Genomic DNA, 19614 nt, shown 5'->3' on the forward strand with positions numbered 1-19614 from the left:
CTCATGGTAACACAATGATGGTTGCCTATACATACAGGCTAGCTACACATTGAATAAACAGGAGGTTGCACAGTATAAAAAAAGGTCACTGTCTTGTCTCTTGTTATCATCAGTTGCTGAGGATGCCAGATTTCTTTTTTAAACAGACTTCAGTCAATTAAAGGAGACTGTCCCTGAAAGTATTTGTTTTGGCATTTCACACAGTCTGCAGTCAAATGTTACATTTCCGTCTGTCCTTTAAATCAATTGTTAAAATGAAGTAAACACAAACACAAATGGCAGGACTTTTGCCAGCTTAATGGAATCTGCATTTGATGATCTTCTTGAAAGCATTTTGAAAGTCTTTGTTGAAGTAAGCATAAATGATAGGGTTGAGGAGGGAGTTGGAGTAGCCCAGCCAGTTTATGACGGCGCGCAGCCACTCGGGCATATAGCAGCTCTCCGCACAGAAAGGCAGTACCAACGCCACAATGAAAAACGGCAGCCAGCAGAAGATGAATGTCCCCATGATGATCCCCAGCGTCTTGACCGTTTTACGTTCCCTGGCGAGCGCTATTTTCCGCTTCACATCAACATTCTTTTCGTTCATGTGCTCATGCCCTTGCGAGGACTGCGGCGTGTTGGGCAGAGGCAGATGAGTCTTTGAGTTGTGAACAACTTCGATGATTTCCAACGACTCGCACTGCGCTCCGTGCAGCTTCACCGCGCCGTTTACGCACGGGGGGCTGGTTTTGGGTCCTATGCTGCTGGTCCTAGCCGCGGTTTCTCCGTTGGGTTTCTTGTGAAATACCACCGGGGACAAAGTTACGCACTTGTCTGACACTTTTGCTTTCTCTGGTTTCTTCACTGTCTTTCGAATTCGGAACCGAGCCGCCTTGAATATCCTCCCGTACAGGACCAGCATGAGAATAAGGGGGATGTAAAAAGCCCCGAAAGTGGAATAGATTGTGTAGCCCGGGTCCGGGCTTATTGTGCAGGCGTCAGGGTCAGCCCTGTCTTCGGCGCTCCTCCAGCCTAACATAGGAGGAATTGAGATGGAGAAACCGACCAACCAAGTCACACTAATCAGAAGCGCAGCTCGCCTCGGTGTTCGCTTGTTGACATAGTCAATGGGGTCTGTTATGGCCCAGAACCTGTCCAGGGCAATGGCGCACAGATGCAGGATGGATGATGTGCAACACAATACGTCCAGGGAGATGAATATATCGCAGACCGCCTGCCCCAGGGTCCATTTGTTTAGAACTTGATAGAGGGCCGCCATGGGCAGCACCAGAACCGACACCATGAGGTCTGTGATGGCCAGAGAACCGATCAAGTAGTTGGCCACATTCTGGAGCGATCTCTCCAGGTAGATTGCAGCCACGACGCACGAGTTCCCAAATGCGGAGCAGAGGATTAGGGCCCCCAGGAATAGCGAGGTGATAATCTGGTAACTCAGGTCCGGCTGAGAGGGAGACCCAGACGCTGTGCCGTTGTCAATCCCGTCCCAGTCGGCAACGACGTCGGGAAACCTGGTGGTCGCATTGCTGCCATTGGTGCTTGTCGTGAAATCCATAATTCACCCTCACCCGGCGCGCTCAGGGCGCACTTGTCCACGACAGAGGGAACAAGCAACAGGGGGAGCGCGGTAGCTATAGTCAGTCCCTCACGCCACCGGTATACTGTTGTGCTTACTGTCAGGGTCCATCGGAGTTTCCGACTCGGTACTGTCGCTCTTGGGACGCATGACGCAGACGTGTTTTATGTGTGTGTGGGGCCGGGCTGTGACTGTTATAGCCTGTTGACTCACTGATACTGCGAGTCATCTGAGCCTGCACGGTGACGCCGTGAATTCATTTATACAAGTAGCTTGGGATACGTCAGACAGCGAGGAGGTCGCTCTGGAGTTTTGTTCCTACATGTGCACTCGGTCCTCTGTTGCAGACAACCGATGGGGAGGTGAGAGCTCTCCTCTGCTTTTCCTTCTTTTGCACGTCTCCAGACTTTTAGGTTCCCCTTTCATATACTTTTTTTTTAGTGGATTACATTTAGTTTTTAATTAATAGTGTTGTGCCCAAGTACAAATAACATTGCTTAAATAATAACATTCAGACACTGGTCAGATTTCCTCGACTGTCGTTAAAATATTTTTTTTCATTATTTTCACTCAATTAAGCCGCTTTTAAATTAAAACAACGTTGAACAGCAATCGGGACACAATAGTAATTAAATAGGCTACGACTTGAGACATGCACGTCAAATAAAGGACAAAGCGTTAAAGTCGCGTCTCATCATGTGGGGGAAAGAAGCAACATGTTAAAACAAGCAAGTGGATTCAGTACCAAGGACAGCACCACGCTCCAGTCCAGAGCGGACGCCTGTTGCCATCTTCTGGACATGGCGGGTACTGCATGGACTCCTGGCGAGCATTTGGCACACTTCAAGCAGTCAGTTTGAGCCGGCACACTAGCAGCACACGCACACGCGTGTGCGTGTGTGTGAGAGAGGGAGATTTAAAAAAAAAAACACAACATATTTGACAGATTCCACATTTGCAGCTTGACAGGGATAGGACCCTAACTGCGAGCACTCGTCAAACTATAGTATTTTAGCGTTCCACGGTTAAAATAAAATACGATAAGAATAACAAGATGACCAGCACTCACTTCAAAATCTTCTGCTTTATTACAAGGCATGGGCAGCACGGATACACAGACGCGTTTCAGCGTGAGCCTTTCTCAGCGGGACAGGACTGACCCTGCATGTGGAGATATCAGGCTGCAGATCACTGCAAATAAATAAACCCTCAGACACTCAGTCACCGCATGGCTGCAACATATAGGCGCTACTCTTTTCTCATATAATAAGCTACTGTGGAGAAGCTCAGTGGACTGTTTTACACTTCTAAAAAGAAGATCAGGAAATCATATAAAGAAAGAAAGTAAAAAGGGGAAAAACGTACTGGGGAGAAAGGGGTGGGGGGGGACTCGGAGTGCCATGATTTTTGTTTCAAGTTTTTCATGTGTTTATGCAGGTTTGTTGAACTCCCTCTGGTGTTGTGATTGTGGACTTCGTTGACATTAAGGAAGTATTTGGACAGGTTACCCGTCACAGGTATACACAAATAATACACATATGTATATATTGGTGGTGTATCAAATCTTGTTGCACGATGCTGTACTCTGTCGTCAACCCTAAGCCATTCCAGCCTATCAAAATGGGCAGGGGTTCGGTGGGTTCAGGGAGTGAGGCCAAGTAGTAGCCGGCCCTGACCAGTTTGTTGTTGTTGGTCAAATGAAAATTATGCATGGGTAATGAATGATAAGGGGTTTAACGGTGATGCCAATGGAGCCCTTAGACAGGTAACCAAAATACCAACTTTAGTGGGGGAACACCCCTTCCCCACTGCTAAATCCCCAAACAGTGTATTTAGAAAGATCGAACGAAAATGGAGCCCTAGGTCTTGCCACCTCCACAGTCATAGGTTGACTGAGTGGAAGTGGATGTCCAGAGACATCACATTTCACATACACACTTAAAGTGTCACATATTATTCAACCAATTATCCACATTATATAAACAATGATAAAGCAGAGTACTCTAAACAAACCCTCACACTGTTGGCATGTTCCCCACACACTCACAGCTGGTAGTTGCTCCCTACAATGGAGTCATCAATTATCAATCAAGCATCAAACAATATACATATAAAGTCAAAAGGTCCCTTCCAAATTATGTGCATGTGCTTAACTGCAATATCTGTATGTGTGTATGTGTTGTGCGTGAGTGTGCATGTACCCCTAGGGTCTGTGAGTTAATCATTAACTTAACCTTCATTCAACAGAGTAGACCCCCTGTATGCACTATCCCACACATCCCACACCCGCACATCACTCACACACACACACACACACACACACACACACACACACACCATATACACACGTCATGTATGCACCTATAGGCGATATAGGATACTATAAATGGATCATTTTGGGCCAATGCAGACTGACTATATATTGGTCAGTAACATGTTGGGATGCACGCACAAGTTGAGCCCACACACACTAATAGTAATCAAAAAGAGTCAATCAAAGAACAAGATTCCTTTACAGGATCTCCTCACTGGTCAACAAAAACACCTTGAAGACCTTAACAGGAGCCCTCGTACAAGGTTTCTTTGACTATACATGCACCTCTTGGTACCACAGCACCTCAAAGGCCCTTAAAACAAGGCTCCAGACCTCCCAAAACAAACTGGTCAGGCTCCTACTTGGCCTCACCCCACGAACCCACTTCACGCCTGCCCACTTTGACAGGCTGGGATGGCTTAGGGTCGACGACAGAGTACAGCATCTTGCAATGGGAAGTCCACACCCACAACACCAGAGGGAGTGCAACAAACCATGTACAACCCAGATTCGGCACAAACAAGGGACTAAATTATTTTCGCTCCTATGCCACCAAAATGTGGAACGCCCTACCAACAGTCATTAAGACATGTGAATCCCTTGTTTTTGGCGCTGCACTGCGGCGACATGGACATAAGGGCTACGCTTGCATGCGGGCCCTTTGTCTAGGACAAATTTCTTCCTCAGGAGACAAATAATAAAGAACCTTGAACCTTGACTCCTTCAAAACCGCTCTCAAAAGGCACCTACGGACAGCTGCAATTCGAAACTGGCCCCCGTAAAATCTGTACAGTACAGTACAGTACAGTACAGTACAGTACAGTACAGTACAGTACAGTACAGTACAGCGGTTGCAACAATAACAATTAAGGAACCAATTATAGCAAAAATGGTGGTGGGTCAGTTCAGAATAAGAATAACTAAAGAAATCAGTAAATAAGTTTAACTGTAATTTATTAAATCAAAACTAAATAAAGTTTTCAATAGCAAAACGTTCACTTAATGAAATCAAAATAAAATAAAACTGCCTCAAAAAGAATGGGTGTAAATCTCAATTGTCCTGGCACTGTCCAACACTAAACTTAAAAAAATAAATCAAATGGAACCCAGTCAATGCTGTGTAGTGGTAAGTCTCCTCTTATAAATAAATGAAATGGAACCCAGTCAATGCTGTGTAGTGGTAAGTCTCTTCTTACCACCCTTTATACCGTTCCGCAAAGTCCGTCCTCAATCGAAATCCAAACTCCAGAACTAAAAGAAGGTCTCTAAATCCAATGGTAGAATCCAATATTCAGAGAATAATCCAAAAAGGAAAGAATGGCAAGAAAATATTCCTCTTGCTTCTCCAGTAGCCTGTCTGTCTCTCTGTTCACCTCCACTCTGGACTGACAGAGTGAAACTCTCCAGGTGGCCCAAACATTGTGATTGCCCATCACTCCATCAGCCAGGTGAGCTGTGGGCGGGGTCTCTCAATCACGGCTTGTTGCCGTAGCAACACATGCATCCCTGGCTTCTTGTAGCATATAGTCCAGCAGATGAATAGGAAAATTTCATAGAGCAGCGGATTGGTAGAAAATTATAAAATACATGCAAATGAAGCATAGCAAACAAAAAATACATAGAAACAATGTGACTCTGGGCACAGAGGTTACAACAGTACAGTAAATGGTAAATGGTGCATTTATATAGCGCCTTTATCCAAGGCGCTTTACAGAGATTGTGCATTACATTCACCCATTCACACACACATTCATACACCGATGGCAGCGGAAACCATGCAAGGCACCAACTAGCACATCGGGAGCAATTAGGGGTTCAGTGTCTTGCTCAAGGACACTTCGACAGTAACTCTGGGGGAGCCCGGGTTCGAACTGGCAACCTTACGGTTACCATCCAGGCACTCTACCCCTGAGCCACCGCCTGAGCCACCGCCGCCCGTACACAGTACAGTATGAGTTCTACAGTACAGTACAGTGCCGTATGAGTAGTACAGTACAGTACGAGCAGTACAGTACGAGTAATACAGTACAGTACTATTTGCACCGCTCAGTTCACACAGGTGTGATTTTTGTTTTTTTATCACTTATTGTGAGCTCGATGCAACAGCATAACAGTATAATAACTTTGGACCCTCCCCATTCCTTCATACTTTCACAGAGAAACTCAATTTATTATTTATTAATACAAAAAGTCAATTAACTACCTAATACTTTGGCTATTCGAAAACAGCAGATCTACACGATCTCTGTGATTTATACAGTACGTTTGTTTACCTCAGCCACTGATACTAAAATCTGATGTTTTATTATTTTTCTATGAACCTGTGACTTGACACCCATACTGTTATAAAACCAAAATAAAAAGATTTTGAAAAGAAAGATCTAGAATGTGATGTGCTGTGAGCTTGTAGATATTTAGAACATCTGGGTTTTGGGCTCGCTCGAGTGAGCACACATTAGTTCTCTACAGCCACTTTTTTGGCATCTACTTCCACATACTTTGTGCTAGAAATCTGCATTATGCAGTTATTTATGATTGTATTTGACTTTTTACATTTATTTCTTTTGTAGTTTTTGCATGAGGAAGGGTCAGATCTTTATAGGTTCACACAGAGGTGCTATCTGTGGTTGCTATAACAACACATTCAAACCTCTGCCGCTTCCTGGGATGGCACTGACTGAATATGGCACAATCCATCATCACAGCGCCGGTCCAATGGTTCATTTTTGTTGGAATTGAAAAAAGAAATCTTCAGCTATAATACATTTATAATACATTTTCTATCATATTTTCATCATATACAGTACATTGCGGGTTTTCAGCGAGCCCACGCAGTTTCTGCAACAACTGCTTTTCTAGTTTACTTTGGTAGTCCAAGGATATTTTGATGCCAATATCTTTGTACACTTCATGCTCCAATTTTCCAAAACAACGTAAATTTGTCCATGCACGGTTGAGAAAACTGCAGCAATATACATCAAAATGTGCGGCTCAGCCAGGAATAGAGGGCTATTGGAGGTTTCACCTCCATTATTGACCTGTGACAACAAGGTCAATACCCCACACACGCACGCACGCACGCACGCACGAACGAACGCACGCACGCACGCACGCACGCACGCACGCACACACGCACACACACACACGCACACACACACACACACACACACACACAGTATGAATCAGTATACACTGATTCACAGCCCTGCTGATCAACCAGAAAGAGAAAAAGCTGACACCATGTTAGTTGGAGAAAAATAGGTGACTCTGGTTATTTCACCTTTTTTTGTGTGTTCAGTGTCTATATTGTTGCGGCACAGCAGTGTGTTTTTCATAGGCCTCCCGGGACCCATTGCACCCATTGTAGTGGGGCTCAGTGGGGGGCTTTGGCTTTGTCAACAGTGTGGAATGTCCCAGGGGAGCTAACTGGGGCAGGACATGGCACAGGACTGAGAGTTACACTGCTCACCTCTGTTAATGACCGGGGGGTCGACGTTGAGCTGGAAGGCTCCTCGCTCAGCCCTCAGAACAAGAGCTCCGACCTAGGCCATCCAGAACTACTGCAGACACAACCAGAGAGAGGGGGGAGGGGGAGGGGAGGAGAAGAGAAAGCGACAGAAGGCAAGAGTGAAAGGTCAAAGAGCAAGTTAGAGAGAGGCAGAGTGAGGGGCAAACAGGGTAAGTGAGTGGGAACCAGGCGAAGGATAAGGCCATGTTGGCTGGTCGGGGCTGGACCAGGTAAAAGCGTCATCATGAGCTCCCGTGTGGGAGCCACTTGTGTACATGGTCCAGACAGAGGCGGAGGTGGTGGAGATGGAGACACCAATGGAGGGAGCGGTGAGAGACAACGCACAGGGGTGGCCGAGTCTCCATATCTGGAGGTACACCTGAGGAGTACAAACCCGGCTGGAGAAGGAAGTTCCACTGTGGTGGAGCACCTGGTGAGGCCTGCCCTGCCGGGGAGGAAAGCCCACAGAAAGGCTCACAGTGTGGACCAGACCAGGGAGAGGGAGAATGTTGGTCTGAGAGGGCGGAACAGTGACAGGGACGATGCAAGTGAGGAGAGTGTTGGAGTTAGGGACGATGACATGGAACGAGAAAGGCGAATGCAGAGGAATACGGAGAGAACTGAAATGGACCAAGAGAGACCCAGAGACGAAGGGAGAAGGACTATGTGTGAGAACTACTCCTACGTTCAACAGAGAGGGATGGAACAGGGATTGGAGAGAATGCAGAGAGATCAAACTTCTCCTAGGCAGACGAGCAGCACCCGCACTGGCTCCCAGTCGCCCCGACCAGCCGTGGGCCCCACATCCTCCGGCTTATATCGATCTTCCATCAGGAACGGAGCCACAACTTCGACATCACAAAGACCATCAGCAAGAATGGCTGCCAGGGTGCCTGATCGCAGTACGCGTCACACCCCCACAGAGCCAGATGCATTCTGGGTAGCGGTGAGGGCGGGGGAGGGGGCGGGCCAGTCCACGCGGAGCAGCCGTGGGTCCCAGACACGCCTCCGGCCTCCAGCAGGCTCTGAGCTGGGAGAGGAGGAAGAGGAGGAGGAGGAGGAGGAGGAGGAGGAGGTGCAGGAAGAAGGGGTAGTGGAAGTGGAAGAAGGAGACGAGGAAGAAGAGGAGGGAGTGGAGGAAGGGATGAGTGGTGTGTCGGAGACCCTGACCCCGCTGATGCTGACACCTTCTGCTCTGGCGCTGGCCGATAGGAGGACGAGTAAAAGAGAGAGAAACAGGATGCGGTGTCTGAGGAGGAGGCAGAGGAGGAGGGAGAGATGGAGACAGAGTCAACTGCAAGAAAACAGACAGGTGAGACACGTATGGAGGAGGGTTGGGAGGAGACCACACAACAGCCAAACATGGTGCACTGTAAAAAATAATATGGTTAACTCATGAGGTTGCAAAGGGACCTTGTCCGGTTTGTTTGGTTATACATTTGTACATTCTCAGAGTTGCAAATGAGCACTGAGTGTACAATTGTTTGGTTTGGGGTTTTTAGCAATGATATGCTATTTACAAGTTCATTGTTCAAGGTGTCACATGCAGTGATAGAGCTTGTAGCATTATAGGCGGTGTGTGTGTGTGTGTGTGTGTGTGTGTGTGTGTGTGTGTGTGTGTGTGTGTGTGTGTGTGTGTGTGTGTGCGTGCGTGCGTGCGTGCGTGCGTGCGTGCGTGCGTGCGTGCGTGCGTGCGTGCGTGCGTGCGTGCGTGCGTGCGTGCGTGTTGCGTACAACATAATACAACATTTTCAAAGCAATAAACAAAAACAACGAAATAGAACAGTAAGTCTGCAATCAAAGATTTAAATTGACCGTGTGTAATGGGAGAGCAGATCTTTAATTTAAGCTGTAAGTCATTCCACGTGTTTGGGGCACTAAAACAAAAGGCTGTTTTCCCCAGTTCTGTGTTTACATTTGGAACCTTTAGTGTGAGCCAGTGACTGGAGCGTGTCCTATTTGTTACAGGATTCCAACCCAGCAGAGCTTTAATATACAATGGTAAAGTCCCATCAATTCCTTTAAAAACAAACAGATACCAATGTTTATTTCGCCTGTCGGCCAAGGAAGGCCAGCCCACTCTGTCATATAGGATGCAGTGATGAGTTCTATAAGGTTCACCAGGTATAAATCTCAGAGCAGAGTGATAAACTGCATCCAAGGGCTTGAGGACAGAAGGAGCAGCTTTTCTATAGATGACATCTCCATAGTCCAACACAGAAAGAAAGACTGCTTCAATAACTCTTTTCCTACATGGAATTGGGAAACTAGCTCTGTTCTGGTAGAAAAAGCAATTTTTTTACTTAGTTTACAGACTATGGGCTGTATTTTGCTTGTCTTAAGTACCAGGTCTTATTACTTAACTTAAGACCTGGAGGCGTGGTCAATGCACTTTGGCCACTCACTCAGAATAGCCAAATGGCATTGATCACGCCTCCAGGTCTTAAGTTAAGTAATAAGACCTGGTACATAAGACACGCAAAATACAGCCCATGTCTATATGTCTTTATGGTATTTGTGTGCGTGTGTGTGGGGGAGAAAGTAAATTACGTACGATGGCGTAGTCGGTAGCACTATCGTCTCACAGCTAGAAGGTCCGAGTTCGATTCCCGCTGGGAACGCTGTGGGTGCTGTGGTGTGTTCTCTGCTCCGTGCCATCAGTGCCCATACCCTAGGTGGGGTTGGCGAAAGGGCCTTCCTGTGTGGAGTTTGAATGTTCTCCCCGTGTCCCCTAGGGTAGGTACCCTCACAAAAAACATGCAGTAATCCTGGTCTCTATACTGCCTCCACCTGGCCAGCCAGGGCACCTGATGGAGGGGAAAGGAACTGGTTAAAATAACGTGTTCTTTCCACGCTCTACGTCCAACTGGGGAAACTCCCCCCTGTCAGGTGAAAAGAAGTGGCTTGGACTCCTCATGCAGTGAAGGAAGAATGAGGTCATCCCGTTGCTCTCCCCAGGTTGGCAGAGGTAGTGTAGAGCCCAGGATTACATTTTTGTAACCCATTTGTTTCACCCAGTGTCAATTGTCTATTGTTTAATCATCATCACAATTGACACACCGAAAATCGTGGGACAAATATTTAGAGAAATAAAATAAACAGATGAAGCTTTAATATTATCATTATGTTTTCAGTCTATTGTTGTGTATGTCTGTACACGACTGCATGTGCATTACATGCATGTTTGTATCCGCATGTGTTCATGTTGTAGACAGTGACTCACAACAGGATTATCAGCGGCCAGCTCATCTCAATGGCAATTGTCTGTGTGGTTTAAAGTGGGGTTACATTTGAATTAGTTGCACGATGAGGCTTGGGCAGATAGCCCTTCAAAAACGACCCACACAAAAGAACAGATTCCAGCTTGATTGTCTACTGCAGATCTGCAGTAGACAATAATTATTACGACTGCTAAATTGGAAACGGTGGTTTCTAATTTTAAGTTGATGAAAAGAAAACCTCAGCTGCTTTGATTGTTAAGACTTTTAGTATGTATTCCTCATTCTACAGATCACGTATGATTGATTTGATAAACTAATGTTCTTCCATAATTTGGATAGATACAGTGAGTGATTACATAATAAGCACACTGTTTCTGGCTGATGGAATTGTGTCTATTATGCAACTTTGTGCCACAGCGACACTGCATAGAACAGGCCAGCTGAAAAGAAAATATCCAAGAAGGTTTTTCAGGAACAAACAAATATAATCAGGGTTCGTTCATAATATGGCAAGCATTTCATACAACTATAAGTCCAAAAATCTGAACGAACCCTGATGGCAATCAATTAATACCTTTGAAAGGACTATATTAATATTATAGTCCTTGCAAAGGTATTAATTGATAGCCTGAGTCCCATGGTGAGAGTTCTGGTCTGGTTTTGGTGAATATTATAATTCCGGTCATGTGGTGGGCGTCTGGGGGCCACTCATTAAAAATAAATGAATGAATCCACAAAACTAGCATCATTTGTATTGTCTATTTCTACCATATAGAGCAACTTTCAATCAACTTTGACCCCTCTGTCACATCATGGAACTATTTATTTTGTCCAGTATCACTACACCAGCAGCAGCACAAAAACATAGTTCCATGTGAAAGAGGGGTCACTCCCTTCCGCGGTTACTGCATTGACAATGCGTCACAATTGTCCTGTCCATTTATATGCGCATCCTCCATATACACACAGATGTGCCGAGGTGTAACTGGACTTTATATTGCGTGTGTGTATACTATTACTGTATAAAATATGTAACATTCTAAACCGTTGACTGCTCTACCAATAGCCACTGTGTCTCTATAGCATTATTTATGCAATGAATGCCATTTGGGGGGATTGTGTAAAAAGCTCTGTTGTGTGTGTTCCATTTAAAAAAAACACTCCTTGGGAGGCAGTGGTCATGTGACAGAGAGGTCCTTGGAGCTCCCCTTGGGCACAAAACTGGTCATTACACTGAAATCACAATGAAGTCTCTTTTTCAAGTGTGAACTGGCCAAGAGGCAGAGAAACTCATACACTGTTTTATATTTCAGGTTAAAACAATGTTTTTTGTTTAAAAAAAAATGTTCTATATTGTGATACTAATCATTGCTAGAAAGCATTTTTCAGTAACAGGGGCCTGATTCCTCTAGCTCTTTAATAATCCATAAATTACAAATCCCATCGAGTCAGTAGAGAAATCAACGATAATTTATCAGCTTGTGATCCAATTCCAATTTTGTCTGCTCATTTGTTTCGTCTTTCCGTCTTTTGTCTTTGTATAAGTTCTCTCTCCTAATTGGATGAAGTTGGAGCCCCGACCTGAAAATGTATATTTTCTGTTTATGAAAGAGCTGAATAAACACTTTGTGTTTACTATCAGAATATAGAGCTATTTAACACTTATTTTAACAATCACATATCACTTACTGCACTTTTAATACAGTATTGACAGTCATTAAAAGAAATACATGGCGATAGAACAAAATAACACAGATTTCCTTCTGAAATTGCTCTATGCAGGAAAGGTTTTTGTAATTATAAAAATACTTCAAAGGGAGGTCAGGTCAGAGGACCTTAAAGGGGGAAAATGCATTTGTCCTTGGGGCAGTTAATATCTCTCCCCTTAATATCTCTCCTTTTACACAAAGAGTTCGACAGGGAACCCGTCCAGCAGCAGCAGTGAGGACGATGAGGATCTAAGTGCAGGGGACAGAGAGGGTTATATCTGCGCCGTGTGCCTGGACGTGTACTTCAGCCCGTACATGTGCCATCCCTGCAACCACATCTTCTGTGAACCCTGTCTAAGGACACTGGCCAAGAACAGCCCTACCAACACCCCCTGCCCCCTCTGCAGAACCGCCATCACGCATGTCTTCTTCCAAAAGGGTAATTAAAACTGAAGCGCAATGATTACTGCAGACTATCAAACAACAGTACATTTATACAAATGGATATATGGCATATTGATCACAATACTGTAGACAATCAGGCATAAATTATGTTGTCATACAGTACTTGGCTCATCAGGTGTAAATAATCCATTATGGCATTACAACATGCAAACATGAGCTTCTATACTAGTCTTCAGGGAGCATTTGGTGATAATGAAGACAAAAAGATGAAATCTGAAATCTAAGCTGTGGAGAGGACTCAGCTGCAAGTGCCCCATAGGGAGAGAAGCAAACAGTTGGCTCAGCTCTGGCCAGATGAGTCATCTAGACCCGGCCGACATAATGTAATACAATTCCACACCTTTATTTGGATACAGTTTAGCAGTTTGATCAAGTATTCATTAATAATACTGTAGCATGACAAATTATGAAGTTTGTTATATAAAGATTTTCTTCGACATATTCTGTCGACCACAATTTGCATTCAGTGACCTATTTTCATTGTGCCTAAGGTTAACTTACTTCTTTTTAATTCCTTACTTTCTTATATCTAGCTTGATATTCACAATCTGTCGTTGCTGATTAGATAGGGACATATCATGTCATACAGCAATCCAAGTCTGATTTGGATATATCTATGAATACCTAATGATGTTACGTGATTCATTTTGGCCTACTTCTAGTAGTAGGAATGAGAGACTGAGAGGGACAGGGACAAAAAAGCAGAGTGGCTGAGCAGACACATTAAGGGCTCTCTGTGGTGATTAGGTGGCAAGGATTTTAGATAAGATTCTTGTGTTGATTACCAAAGCCAAGGTCAGAAGGAGATAGCTATAGAGTGAAAAGAAGCTGGCCTATGTGTTGCTGCAGATGGTGCTTTTTCTCAGATTGCTTGAATACATTGCATAAAATCAAGCATAATCTAAACAGACTCTGGAGAGAAGGAGTAGGATAAGAGGCCTTCACTTAAGTCTGAGCTCATCTTCTGATTGTTCATGTGCCTCTCTCTTACAGAGCTGAATCAAACGGCAAGGACATTCTTCCCAAAGGAGTACCTCTCTCGGAAACAGAACTTCCAAAAAGCAAGTTGTGCAAAGTGGCCTCTCCCAAGCTGCCGGAAACTTTTTCGCATCTTCGGAGGCAAGTTTATCAATCCTTTAAATCAGACACCCTTGACACAGTTGAGAATTAACAATTGTGTTCACTATACTATGAATGTGGCCAGTTGCTCAATCTGTCCCCATTCCCAGGCTTCCAGAGACAAGCTAGTCCCATTGCCCGACGGCAGTTTCCCCATGGAGGAGGCTACCGTCTGGACGCAATGGACTTTGAGGATTCCCCCCGTGGTTGGCGGTTCGACATGGACATGGTGATCATCTACATCTACTCCGTCAACTGGGTGATTGGCTTCTTCGTCTTCTGCTTCCTGTGCTATCTCTTCTTCTCTTCTTTTTAACAGTCCTAGCAAGACAAAAAGATGGACAGAGAGAGGAAAAGATAAGGAGACAGTGCATGACTGTTGGGCAGGTTGGATAGCTTGGTAGAACAACTACAGGGTACCAGCTTGTTGTCTCACATCAATAAAGCATTGAAATGGGTAAATGTGCAGGGGGACATTTGGGAATCCATGTTCTCTGTTCCCAGCCTATACACATGATGCTCATAATAACATGGGTTGTATAACACGGCAGGTCCGGATCTGCTAATATATTGTGGTTTCAGGGATTACTTTACAAATAATTTATGCACCGCTTAATATTGTAAGAACCAATCAGTGGAAGAGCTCCAATTCAGTGAGGTATTCAAATTATATTTGTATACTCTGTAAAATGTTCATTGGTTATGCTCTGGCTCAACTGTAGGACAGAGTTATTCATTTCCAAGTACCACACTAACTGCTTGCCATATACGGCATGCCTTAATTGTAGCCACAGTTAACCACATAAAATAATACAAGATACTTGGCAGAGGCTCTTGAGTGTGTGTAGTAAATAGAATTGATCTCACGTCACCAGGCTTCCCACATGGCAGAAAGCCATTTCTTTGTTCCAAATTGACTAGTGTGATCTGGTTTAGGTCAAATATTTGTTCCTGATTCGTCCCCAACTAATATCTGCATCAGGTTGATGCAGTAATGTCCCCCCCGTACAAATTACTCAAGTAAGAAAATGTACTTGACAAATGTATTAACCAGATTTACTCGTACTTGAGTAGTACTCAAATGGTAATGTTTCATTTTACTTGAGTAATTTTATAGGAGTAATTGTATTTTTACTTGAGTACCAGATTCCCAGTACATTTCCATTCACTACACATGTCAAACTGCAAAGAATAATAACAAATACATATATTATTCCTAAAATCTTGCAGATTCCACTCTATAATAATAATAATTATGGAAGCGCATTTCTAGTTATTTTTATTTACCAGATTTTAGGCCTATTTGTTTATTTTCTCACAATTCTGACTTTATATCTCAACACTCAAGAGATATGAATATATATGAATGTGATATATGAATCACATGAATCCCTACCAAAATGTAACTTTTTGAGAACCCAGTGACAGAAATGCATGGGCTTCCAAAGGGCTTCCAGAGTGCATACACAATTAAGCGTCATCTGCATGCTCTATTGCCTATGGACTGGCTGATTTATAGCATGTATCTGCATTTTCCCCTGCATTTGGTTAATTTCATAGTAGTGCTATTTCTTGACCAGAATATAGCTAACAAATTTGTACATTTGTTGTGTAAAAGATTCTGTTTCAAATTCATTTCCAGTGGATGAGCTCCTGAGAGTCCTGAATACAGTAACTCTTTTCTTCTGGCTTTTAATTGTACATGTTTAGAGATCTTACTAAACTGTCTAAGAAGATCAAAGGAATAGTAACGTGTATTAATATTTTGGATTTTCATTCATCATTAGACTAATTAATTCGATGTTTCACATTAGTTCCTCTTTGGTGTGAAATTGTGGATCATGTTTGTAGATCCATGCTGTTAAGTGAACCTTTTTTATCATCATATTGTATATTTCTTGTGTAGATCTAAGTAATTTAGACCTCTCATTGGAAATCAATGTTTTCATAAAGTGAAGCCTATGCCTCAAAACGTGAAAATCTTGGTAAAAGAATGGCAATAGCAATACTTGCAAGTATTTATGTCTCAAAGCCGGGGTGTTGTATACATTTATTGAGGCATAACTTATTTTTTTATATGAAAAGAAAATATTTTGTTTTCTTTGTGGAGTAATAACCCCAGGAGGGAATTGACATGTGTTTTACACTGGTTGTGCAGTCAGCATGTTTTTTAAACAAATAAAATGTACACAAAGTAAATAATTGCAATGAATCGTCAACTTTAATCGTGACAGCCCTAGATTATTATGGTATTTTTATCTGACAATGCATTGCTTCATGCCTTTTCATGCATAGAAAATATCCCAAAAACATTGCAACACAGACAGATGGAGGGAGGTAGGGCTTGCCTCCTGGTGGATATTTGTGTATTTTACATTAATTTGCTAAATAATTGGAGCATAATATAGCGCCTTTAACAAAAGCCGCCACACCGACTGCAGACAGTACAGAGTAGGCACTAACCTACTCATCTGGAGCAGTTAGGGGTTAATTGTCAAGGACACTAACGCAATTCTGTACTGGCCATATATGAAGCGTGTCTTGAGTGTACAGGGTTTGATGAGGTCAGATCAACATATGGAATGTCAGAACAGGTCAGCTCCATATATGGAGATCTAAGGGTTTGAGGTTTGAGGTCAGATGTAGAGTTGCTGGCCTAATATGCAGATCTAGGTGATGATCCAGTCTTCTCCATGTATGGTTATCCAGGGTTAGATGATGTCAGTGTCGTGATCTTCATATAATTATGGAGATGGACATATATGGAGGCATGATGTCACGAGGCGTGACCATATATGGAGGTGTTAAGGGTCTCCATGATGTCACGTGATGTCACGATGTCAGATCCATATATGGAGATCTAAGGGTCTCCATGATGTGACGAGGCATGATGGATTGGCAACCATATATGGAGGTGTGACGGACGGACGGGAGACGCAGGTTTTCATAGTAAATGTGACCTTCGGTCACAATCATACATCATCATCATCATCATGCTGTACTTAGCAACCACACTTGCAATTTCCCAGAATTGCGAATTGCTACCAATGGGATTATGTATCGGCTGTTTGTCAGTAAAAAATACCTTAAAATGTCAGGAATGGACCAGGAGGCAGGCTTGCAGGTGAAGAAAGAAAAAAGGGGGGTGGGGGAAGGGGTTAATGTGTTCGAGGCCTGGGTAACATAAGTGGAAAACAACAGGACAACTAAAGCTAAGTCAAACAAGCTAACTCAAACAACATAATTTAATATAGTCCGGCAGCCGACAGGCTTCTTTTGTTTAAAGTGGGAAATTTGGTATATAGTCTTTTTTATTGGCCTATTGTCTATATACATACATTCATGAATCCACTTGCTGACCGGCTGTCAGCATTGGGTTTCAAGCATTAGTTTTTCACAAAAAACACTCCTTGGGCTAAAAGCGGCCATATAGCCACTTGCCCAAATGTGCCCAAATTCCCCAAAATGTGCTGACCTCATCACATTTGTGACGATTGCAATGGCCGTTTTTAGCCCAAGGAGTGTGTTTTTGTGCAAAACTAATGCTTGGAATAGATTCAGAATAATGAAAAACCCCTAGTTTGACATGTCACATGCTATACTTAAAGCATAAGGAAAGTTGACATTTTTGCCTATAGGATATGGTATGGTCACATTATAAACCCCTATAAAACAATTGCTCAATACCGACAGCCGGTCAGCAAGTGGATTCATGAATGTATGTATAATATAGACAACATTTTAGGCCAATAAAATAAAAACGATATACCAAATTTCCCACCCCACAACCCCGGCTGCCGGACTAATTGAGCAGCACAGGTGCCTCTTCCCATGGCAGCCCACCCCACACTAAACTGAACCATTCCCCTTTATATAGTCTACTCTACAGACTCCACCCAATAGCAATCCACCCAAGATGCTCTAGTCTACATTGTTATCAGCACTTCAGGCACCACACCCCACTACACAGACTTCAAGGCAGCTTGCCCAATAACAGCATCTGTGCAGCAAACACAAGCATATTAGATTCCATGTCATAGCAGAATGTGCACCGTGAGACTGAGTAATCTATATGTTATACAAGCATACAATACAGCATAAATGCAATAAATGTGTATTGTTGAACATTATACAATTAGTCTGTCAGAGGCTGCTCTTTCACACAAAATGTCTAGTTATTATTTATTGTTATTGTGACACTTTTTTTTTCCTTCCGGAGTAATCGAGTAATCGAGCTTCCGCCGTGATTGGCCGAGCTTTGCATAACGTTTGTAGCAGCTACTGTAATTGGCTGTTGTTGGTTACGTAACCAATCTATGTTTACAATCGTTTATAACTATAGTCTGTTTGCCCAAACTATTCCGGAGTAATCTAACTTCCGCTGTGATTGGCCGAGCTTTGCCTGACGTTTGTATAGTAGCTAATTGGCTATTCCGGAGTAATCTAACTTCCGCTGTGATTGGCCAAGCTTGAAGCAGCTAATTGGCTGTTGTTGGTTACATAACCAATCTATGTTTTACAATCGTTTATAAAGACATAAAAATAGAATATTGTGTTTCCCGTGTTTGGCACACTGTGGTAAAGCTCTAAACACAAGATATCTCGTGAATGGCACAGAATTTACCCTGTGGGATTAATAAAGGTCTACATTCATAGTAAATGCGTTGGCTTGGAGTTGTTATTGGTGACTCCTGTAGGACTACACCACACAATATACAATACAATCAGTGGCTTATAGGATCAATAACCTTGTATGAAAAGGTATTAAATACACCTGTCCAAAATATAATTTGAATGGACCTTTTGTCAATAACAAAACGTGACATTGTAATTGGCTGACACTATTAGTGGGAGGGGCCTATGTAAGCCAGCAACCATACTCAAAATTGTGACATTTCTAGTTATTATTATTATTATTATTATTTAAATGGCGAAATAGAACTGTGGAGTATTCTGTCCTCCACTCTTCTACCGTGAAGTATTGTGTTTTCCTTAGTTCCAGTTTGAGTTTCACCTTTTACTTGTGTACCATTATTTTGTAATATTGTTTTGTGCCTTCCTGCAGTTCTGTACCTGTCTTGTCTACCTTGTGATTAGTCTAGTTTTCTCCACCTGTGTCTTGTGAGTCTCCCAGCCAATCCCTAGGTTGATTTGTCAGTTGTGTTCACGGTGAACAGTTCACCTGTGTCTAGTTAGTCCTTGTCTATATGCCCTTGTGTTTTCACTTCAGTTCTCTGTTGATTCGTTATTTGTAAGTCACAGTATTTAGTTAGCGCCTGTATTGTCCATATTCCCAGTAACTATTTTCTATGTGCTCACTGCTCCTACTAGTCCTAGTTTAATTCCTAGTCTCGTGTTCCTGTCTTTGTTCCTGTTTCCCTGTTTTTGAGTTAATAAACTCCCTTGCATTTGAACCATCCTGCTCCGCTTCACAGTGTCTGCGCTTGGGTCCTACACCTCTCTGCCCCGCACCGTGACACTGGAAAAATCCAAGAAATCATTAATCATCATTAATCATTAATGAATGAATAAATCATGCACTGGTCACCGAAAGTCTTCTGGACACCATGATGAGGCCCATACTGCCAACTGATTTGCAGGTTGTCAGACTTGATGATCTGAATAGACTATAAGAATCATATGGTGGAAAGGTAGGCCTACTGTGCCCTTTCTGTCTACACACTGAGTAGAGTTATAATGGA

At 43.3% G+C, this 19614-nt stretch overlaps 2 protein-coding genes across 2 annotated transcripts; one reads left to right on the forward strand and one right to left on the reverse strand.

Moving 5' to 3' along the window:
* Positions 1 to 295: 295 nt before the first annotated feature.
* On the reverse strand, positions 296 to 1555 carry htr1aa (5-hydroxytryptamine (serotonin) receptor 1A a; the record flags this gene model as incomplete). Its single annotated transcript, XM_083783874.1, has 1 exon — positions 296 to 1555. One exon carries the CDS (start codon positions 1553 to 1555, stop codon positions 296 to 298), a length of 1260 nt encoding a protein of 419 aa, XP_083640000.1.
* A 6987-nt stretch (positions 1556 to 8542) lies between these two features.
* rnf180a (ring finger protein 180a) lies at positions 8543 to 14228 on the forward strand (the record flags this gene model as incomplete). Its single annotated transcript, XM_083783340.1, has 4 exons — positions 8543 to 8710; positions 12530 to 12767; positions 13787 to 13912; positions 14023 to 14228. The coding sequence occupies 4 exons, from the start codon at positions 8543 to 8545 to the stop codon at positions 14226 to 14228; spliced, it is 738 nt and encodes a 245-aa protein (XP_083639466.1).
* Between the last annotated feature and the right edge of the window lie 5386 nt (positions 14229 to 19614).

This window comes from Protomyctophum parallelum, assembly GCF_964188405.1.
Source record: "Protomyctophum parallelum genome assembly, chromosome: 15".
Classification (NCBI taxonomy): Eukaryota; Metazoa; Chordata; class Actinopteri; order Myctophiformes; family Myctophidae; genus Protomyctophum; species Protomyctophum parallelum.